The following is an 8433-nucleotide window of genomic DNA, read 5'->3' on the forward strand; positions in this document are numbered from 1 at the left end:
TACGTTGCTATTATTTTTTGTAGACAAAGTCTAATTGTGTTTTAAAGCGAATTGGCAGTTTTTACAAAGTGTGTGGTTTTTTGAAATTTTGACATTAAAAGTACCTACTCAAACCCCTAATTGTTCTTTAGAGTGTTTTTTAGAACAAACATTGTTGTATATGATATAAGCTATTTAGTCCTGCGAGTTTGCCGGTGCTTTAAAAGTAACCCTTTATAATCTTATATTTTATGATTTTTTCATTCGGATGTAAACAGCCTTAACTCATCCGATTTTGTATATAAGATAATTGTTGAAGTTATAATATTATAGAAATTGTGCGTTTACCAGCTTTGTGAACGTGCCTTTATATTCTTAAGTCTGTCCTCAGTTTTAACTATTTATTTCTGTCTATGGTTGCACCTCTCCAATTGTCTTTAACATACAAACTCTGCTGTGTAATGCTGTTGTACAATTATAATTAATGTAATGAGAGATCAATCTGAGTAAATCAAAATACAAAACATGTTAAATCTCGTTTAATTACAACAATAATAAATAAATGTATTGTCATTTAAGACTTGAGCGGTGCTGGAGTCATCGGTTTAGGCGCACTTCTTGCGCCACGTGTTCTCGTCCAGCACGAAGGGCTTCGTGATGGAGACAAACTCGTCGAGCGGACACAGCAGCGCGCTGCACCCCTCCACCTGCAGGTACATCAACTCGGCGTCCGGCGAGCTCTGGTACACCGGCTGCGACACAACAACAACGTGTGACAGATTATATTAACCTGTGTACAATCGGCCAAGTTCGTGCTAGTACACTTCCAAATACATTTTGCTTGACCGGTCTAATGTCCCGAGATATTTAGACACGCCCCTGTCTCATATTTCACCAATTACGACAGTTTTGGAGATGTGCGAAAGGAACAGCAGATAACTCTTATTGTTTACTATAGTTGTATTTTACTGATTGACGACGCGCACGCACCTATTGAGTAACATTTTACTCACAATTATTTTTTCGTTTACGGCCATCGATATCTTGCCACTACGTAGACTTATGTTTGTTTACTGGAAGCTTGATTACTTAGTCGCCGACCTGTCCTGTGACTACTGCACCATTTAATTCTTACGGTAAGTAAATCAGTCATACTATACTCGATAAATATTTTAATATTAATTTTAACTAGTAGATGTTAATATGCGTGGGAAAAAGATCGTCAGCGCAGAGAACTAATAATTAATATTTTCGTTTTGAGAAAATCGCGGTTTATGGCTTTTTTGAAATTATTGGTCATCATAATTTATTATATTTATAGCCAATATAAACTACCTCCTTTTTAAGCTCTTTTAAATATAAGTTATTATAATATTATTGAGTTTTGATGAATACTTATACCTTTAATTGTAAAAAACGGACTTCAATATGCTACTTATTATATTTTATATTAATCCTTAAGTTATCCTATCTATCGTAGGGTCAAATATGATTACTGTCATTGGTGTGTTTTTTGCCAAAAATTAACATAGTGCTATTAATCAAACTTATAGTAATCTTTGTAGTATGTTATTTAAGTTGCTTTACGTATAATGTAATGTAAAAATATTAAAAAAAATTATAATTGAAAAACTAAAAAGTACTCAATGCAAAAATAAACTACTTCGGCGGGTATGCTCACTATAGTTATAGGTGTTACCTATCTTTTCTTGACTTCAGTTAAGAATTCAGAGTTTTTGATATTAAAACAGCAGTAGCATTTAGCGTAACTTTTACCGTCGAGTTTTAATAGTAATCACTAGTTTAATGTTGGGAAGATATTATGACAGGCCGGTAAGCCTTTTAGTCCAGTCAATAAGCTCAAAAAGGTGTCAATTTGTGTATTCCAAAACATATGATTGATAGCTCATTCGATTTGGGATGTCGTCTTGAAAAATAATCTTTAGTGTTCATTAGCACTTAAAAAATACAATTGTTATTAAGAGGATAAAGAGGTTCTTTGATAACTTAAAAAATATTAATATTTAAGAGATAAGGAGAAAATTTCCAATTTAAAAAAGTCACAACGCCCGAAATTCTGTCCCCATTATTATTAATTATTATTTGATGCCAAAAATATAGACGAGTTTAAATAATTTATGTATAGGCGGTAATTTGTTTTTATTACAGTAATATTGCAAGGCCAACACTTTTATTGCTGCACATGTGCAGTTTAAAAGTGTAAATATTTCACATAAAAGGGTCTTTGTTAGAACACGAAATTTTTATGTTTTTATTAACCCCGGTTCCACGTCGACGCCTTTATCGGAAAGCGGCGTCCATTCTTTATTGAATTTAGATGAGTTTAAAGATTTTAAGTAGTGGTATTATGATTTCTTACTAGAGTAATCAACTATGTCGGCGCATTTGTAAGATCCGTTTATAGACGTTTAAGTTCTACCCAGAGGTTTCTGTTATTATTGTTTCTTTTATAACAACATAATATGTAGCACTTAAATTAAAGTAGAATTACAATCCGATTAAATGCAATTTGGGATTTTTATCTCAATAAAATGTGTGCAATTATGGAAAATAGATCAGATTTTTTTTTTACTTAATATGGATTATTTCGTACTTAACCCACGTATTTTATGTCGACCGCACAGGCGTTCTGCTCCCATATAAATTTTATTGTGTTGGCACTGTAGTCATTACGTTAAAATATTATTATAATAATAGATTTTAGTAATTAATATATAATTTAATTGTATTACAGAGAACCAACGTCTCTCGATGGATACACTAGGATGCGGATGAGAGCTTCATCGCTGACTGATCCAGTGCGCACCCTCAACTCAACCTGCCTGCTCAGCGTGTCAAACTTGTAATGAATACAAATAAATCATATCACTGAAGTAACAAAAAATGTGTTTTATTTACATGGCCTTTCTACGAAATTTCATTTTACATGTGTATCTCATTATTTGTTGCTATTGCAAATATATTATCTGCTATATTCTATTTTAACTTTCGATAATATATAGCGTAGCGATGTGTGCGTGAGCCTCACCGACTGGTTCACAAAACGAGCCTATTGAAATAAATCATTTTATTTGAAAGATTTGATTGTGAGATTTTAAAAATTTTATTTAATTTAAATATTACACTTAAAATGAACCCTTTGCAAATATAAACGTCATTACATTTGGAAGGCATCCCAAAAAAAGTTAAGTAATCAAAAATCTTGTTTAGTTATCTCTGAAAATAATTACTGCGAATAACAAGTTTGTCTAATTTTCTTATTTTTTTAAATTTTCCCTTTATATCCGCAAATGATAATAATAATACTTACTTATGTCAAAAAAAAACAGGTAGTTATATCTTTTGACGAATCGTGAAATGATTTGTATGAATTACTCAGCCATGACATTTCTTTCTTATTTTTCTTATAAATGAAGGCTCTAAAATTATTATTGTAATGACTCCAAGTTACAAATTTTTGGCACATTTTTATTCAATAAGTTTGAGGTTGGTTAGAATTTATTCGAAACAAAAAACCAGCGCCCATACAAAAAGCGGACATGTCCTTTAAAAAGTAAATAAAATGTTCAAAAAAGCATAAAGAATTTGGAGAAAAAATATCAATTTCTAATTATGAAATGAATAACAATGATTTATGATTATGTATTCACATAATCATAAATCATTGTTAAATAATCATTGTTATCAATCATTCGATTGAAAAAATTAAATAAACTGAACTATTTAAGTAAATTTTACAATTTAAAAATTCAATCATAATATGCAGCTATTAAATCCAATAATAAATTCAATAACTGTAAATTGATTATAGGCTTTGAGTTTTAACTGAGCGAAAACTAAATAATTGGCTAAAGAAAGTAACTAAAGTTTACAAAGTGGACATGTGCAGCAATAAAATGTTAGCCTGGCAAATATTACTGAAATAAGAATTCAAATCAACGCATCATCAATCAACTTATAATCTTTAAATGCCTCTAAATTCAATAGCATAACAATATACTCAGTTTAACGATAAATGCGTCCACGTAAAACCGGCGTCAATACAAACATTCATAAAAATGCGCTTTTTAACAAACCATTTTTATGTGAAATATTTATATTTTTTAAACAACATCTGCAGCAAAGAAAAATGTTGGCCTTTCAATATTACTCTAATAAAAGCAAATTACCGCCTACACATAAAATCTTTAAACTCGCCTCAAATTCAATAAATAATAATCGTTGCATACCGATAAATAGTCCAATTAACTACTTCAAAAAAGTTAACTAGTTCAAATTTGGATGGAAAAAAGGTATTTCGTTATTAACTAAAAAACTATTCATATTTAAGATAAAAATAGATCATTAAGAGGAAATTTTAAAAAAATCAGTATCTCCAAGAAGCTAATTATTTTAGGTCAATATTACATATTTGTAAATACAGAGATTGGAATAAAATGTTATCGTCTAAGTTTTTGAAATTAAACAACATAATAATTCAAATAATGAAATCTATTAACTATGATTTATGATTATAATATGAATCGAATAAATTGAACTGTTTTATTTTTACGATTCAAAATTCAATCATAATATGCAGCCATTAAATTTATTTAATAAATTAATTATAGACTATGGGTTTAAAGAGACCAAAAACTAAAACAAAACGGCTTAAAAAAGTAGCTAATCATAATTTACTTACAAAAATACAGTTGTGACAAAATATATGACAGACATTGGTTTAAAATTAATATTTTTGAATACAACATAAACTTTGGTTTGTTAAAACATAAAAAGAAGGTAATCAGACACATAATATAATATAAAATAACTAACGTAATGTCGTTTCTCATTTATTAATAGATAATGCCAAAAATTCAACAATAAAAACACTGTAAATCGCGATTGTCTCCAAACTATAAAACTTTTGTTAATACGTTCTTTAAGCCGACGATATGCATCTTACAACTATAGGAATTATCGTCATAGCATAGACGTGCGCGCATCAATTTTAATTTCGTTTTCTATTATACACTCAGCAGCGGTTCGGTGGTGTTACGTAACGTCATTGCAAGTAGCCAGCAGGCCAACGACTAATATCGATCTATGCAATTGATCCCAAGCCCCACCTCCCAAACGCAGTAAAAAAAATTTGCCAAGTTATTTTCACCCTTAGGGTGGTCGAGCGTGAACTTGGCCGATTGTACATGGCAGTAATGTCATCCACTGCTGTAGTACTCACCAGCACGACATAATCACCAGTATCAGTGCGCTTGCGCAGTTCCAATGCGAATGAAGAACAGTATGGTGGCACGCCCTGGCGCGGCGTGATGCGGGCCGCCACCATCACGGAGTACACGTTAGTATCGTGCGCGGAGTAGATGCGCAGGGGCTGCGACACGTCGCCGCTTGCTGCCGAGGTCATCGCCGTGATGACGTCGTTCATGTACACACCTTCAACATCACAACACAGTTATAAGTCAAGTCTCCATCACACCAGTCTCCGCCTATCAAATAGCTAAAATGTATTGTAGAATATACAACTTCGGAATAATACACTCATGGTCACATTTAGAGGAATGCAAAAAGGAAAAATTAAGTTAAATGCAGATTTTTGCCACCCCACGCTTGAGTCATCTTACTGAATATTTGAGCCATTCCGATATCATTATCATTTCAATATATCAAGACGTGTTGACGTAACACAATGGCAATACATATTTCATCGTTTGGGAACAGAATTGAAATTTCCAAAAAATAGAAAAGTCAGTAAATTTATTATGATTCATATTCATTACATTAGGACTAAGCCAAATAATAAAATAAATGAAACTCTTAAAAACATTTAAGAGTCCTATTTTTTCCATCTCCAAGCAAATACCCCATCTAAAGATATTTAATATTATTGAGCATTTGCGTTCCTTATCCCTTAAAATTGATCATGAATGTAATTTACTAAGTACGTTGCGAGTAACGGCGTGCGAGAGGAGACTCACCGGCCTCCAGCGCCACGTAGTTTTCATCACCCAATAAGACCTCCATGGCTTCGCCAGCTATTTCCTTGATTTGCGGCAGCAGGGCTTGCAACTCCTCGGTCAGTGGCACGCCGAGGCTGATCTGTAAATTCCTGTCGTTATTACGAGTCATGCTGTACGAGGTAAAAAAAACTTAGTGGAAGTCTAAATACCACCTTTTATATATTGACCCCTATTCCTTTCTATCAAGGTCTGCAACTCTCCATAACTTTATTGATATGGTAGTTGCTTACGGGAGGAGATCTTTCACGTCATGTGCCCATCTTACTCGTACGTTGGTCTAAACTACAAAAACCTGGATTTACCTTGAAATAAGACCTCTGTTATTCACGAAAATAACAGTTTTATAACGGGTCCTGTACCTATGAAATTGATTTGTTATTACATTATATGAGCCGCTATAATTTAGCGGGCTTATTTGGTGAAAAGTGAATAACGTTGTTTATTTTTTTTAGAAACTTGAGTGATTTACATTGTGACTACATTGAACCTGCTGTTAAATATAGCGTACTCACATAATATTATTTATACACTATCACACATTAAACAGCACAGCAGTGGCGAAGGGTGAAATTTTTCGGAAGCTAATTTTTTTCAAAATCTTAGCTGGTGTAAAAAAACTACTTTAGTTAACATATCGCGGGCAATTTATCGGAAAACAAAAACTAAGGCCGCGGATTAGTCATTGATAAATAATAAATCAACAATCGTTAACATGCCTACTAAAGTATCTATTATGCGAAAATAATTGAAACATTCATAAAATCGAACAATAAACGTAAATAATTCTAATGTCATCAACCTCAATTATAAGTTTTTCAATTTGTTATAACAGCAACAAAATATTTACATTATAATCACCACTACCTACCTATAATAAGTATCTGTTTATTCTCGAAATAAAACTGTAAATGTCATTTCCCCAAAGTAATATGTATCACGCTCGCTAAACAGACCAACAGTTTAAGTGTACCTACATGTCAACTATAAAAAAATTAAATGAATATGACAATTTACAAACTCCGCAATTTGGTGCCATAATAAACTATGACGTTTGATTGACGTAAAAAGTGACAATAATACAAAGTCGGTTAACGTGAAGCTGAACTAGCTCGAGTTCTCTTTGTCCATATCTTCCGCAAGATTCCGACGAACATTGGCATAGTAGGTTTTAAAAAGTGCTGCTATCTATAGTAAAAAACATACTACGCCATTAAGCCGCTTGACAACGGATTACCTTGCGCCTGTGACGTCACAATTTCTTTTTGGTTACGGAATTTCTGGGGAACTAAATACAAGGTACGCCATCTAACGTTATTGAAACGTTGCTTTTTAAATAACTAATCGATATCGAATACAATATTAACAGGCCAATAGATGTCATTATTACGTTATCATTAAAGTACCTTCCATAGCTTAATATGCTCTAAATTTATAATTTACCTATTAAATGTATTGTTTAGTATGACCGAAAACCTAAAAGGGAGGTCGGTGGGCATAGGGTATTATGGACGTTTCGCCCCTGTTAACCAGTCAGGACGAGTCACTGTGGCGGGAATTCATCATAATAGTTTAGGTACTATGGTAGACATCCAATTAGGTATAATTCAGTCATTTTACTACGATGAACAATCAAATTTTTAATATATTTTTATATATATGTGGAGGCTCACCTGACTTTTGTAAACGTCGTAGTAGGAATAAGCGAGCACCGGTGTTGCGGTGATGTTGGTGCCGATCAGCTCCGACCACTGGTTCAACACGTTCGTGTAGCGCTCCATCGCCGCAGGCGCCGAAAACATCTTGCTCATGAAAGCGTTTGCGAACTTGGGGCAGTTTGACGAGGCGGCGTTCTACGATAAAAATTACTTCTTACTCGTTGCGTACAACACATGCAAAGCTTACTCCTGTTTGTTTTCCCACATTAGGCTCTGTCTGAGCATGGGCGGTGTCACTTACGGGGTCGTATTTCCCAGGTACCATGGTGTACGGCGTGGGCTGCCACGGGACAGAGTCGCTCCAGTTGTCATCACCGGCGGGGTACACAGCGGCCATGGCGGTGAGCACGGTCATTTGGGCGCGCGTGGATTCTGTCGAACGGATGTAGATCTCGGAGGAGTTGTAATGCGTGGAAATGAGGCCGCCCATAGCGCTTGCGGATGGACTGGCCGAGCCGGTACGCGGTCTGCTTGCCCACCTGCATATATAGTGTTAAAACAGTATATTGATGATACAGTGTATTGATGGTTTATTATGCTACTCCAACACAAAGCCCTTAAAAATGTTTCCAAAAAATATTCATTAACGAACTATGTTGGTCTTTTACGCAATATTCGACAGTCATGTTCTTATTCGGGCCCCGCGATGTAATAGTAATAAAGGCAGATTTTTGAAATGAATTATATCCTAGAAGTGTCTT

The 8433-nt window shown here is 33.9% G+C and overlaps 1 protein-coding gene across 1 annotated transcript; it reads right to left on the bottom strand.

Moving 5' to 3' along the window:
• Positions 1-584: 584 nt before the first annotated feature.
• LOC115449040 (prostatic acid phosphatase-like) lies at positions 585-8162 on the bottom strand. The gene is made up of 5 exons (XM_037436327.1): positions 7974-8162; positions 7688-7867; positions 5976-6096; positions 5222-5433; positions 585-731 (listed from the first exon to the last, which is right to left on the bottom strand). Exons 1-5 carry the CDS (start codon positions 8160-8162, stop codon positions 585-587), a joined length of 849 nt encoding a protein of 282 aa, XP_037292224.1.
• Positions 8163-8433: the final 271 nt, after the last annotated feature.

The sequence above is a fragment of the Manduca sexta genome, chromosome 7 (genome assembly GCF_014839805.1).
Source record: "Manduca sexta isolate Smith_Timp_Sample1 chromosome 7, JHU_Msex_v1.0, whole genome shotgun sequence".
NCBI classification, from domain to species: Eukaryota; Metazoa; Arthropoda; class Insecta; order Lepidoptera; family Sphingidae; genus Manduca; species Manduca sexta.

Excerpts from the sequence above, each read along its gene's own strand:
- LOC115449040 (XM_037436327.1), bottom strand. The coding sequence starts at position 8,162 with ATGGGCGGCCTCATTTCCACGCATTACAACTCCTCCGAGATCTACATC. Across the intron at positions 7,868-7,973 it reads TACCTGGGAAATACGACCCC|AACGCCGCCTCGTCAAACTG; the intron begins GTAAGTGACACC and ends TTTTTATCGTAG. Across the intron at positions 5,434-5,975 it reads CTACGTGGCGCTGGAGGCCG|GTGTGTACATGAACGACGTC; the intron begins GTGAGTCTCCTC and ends GTGATGTTGAAG.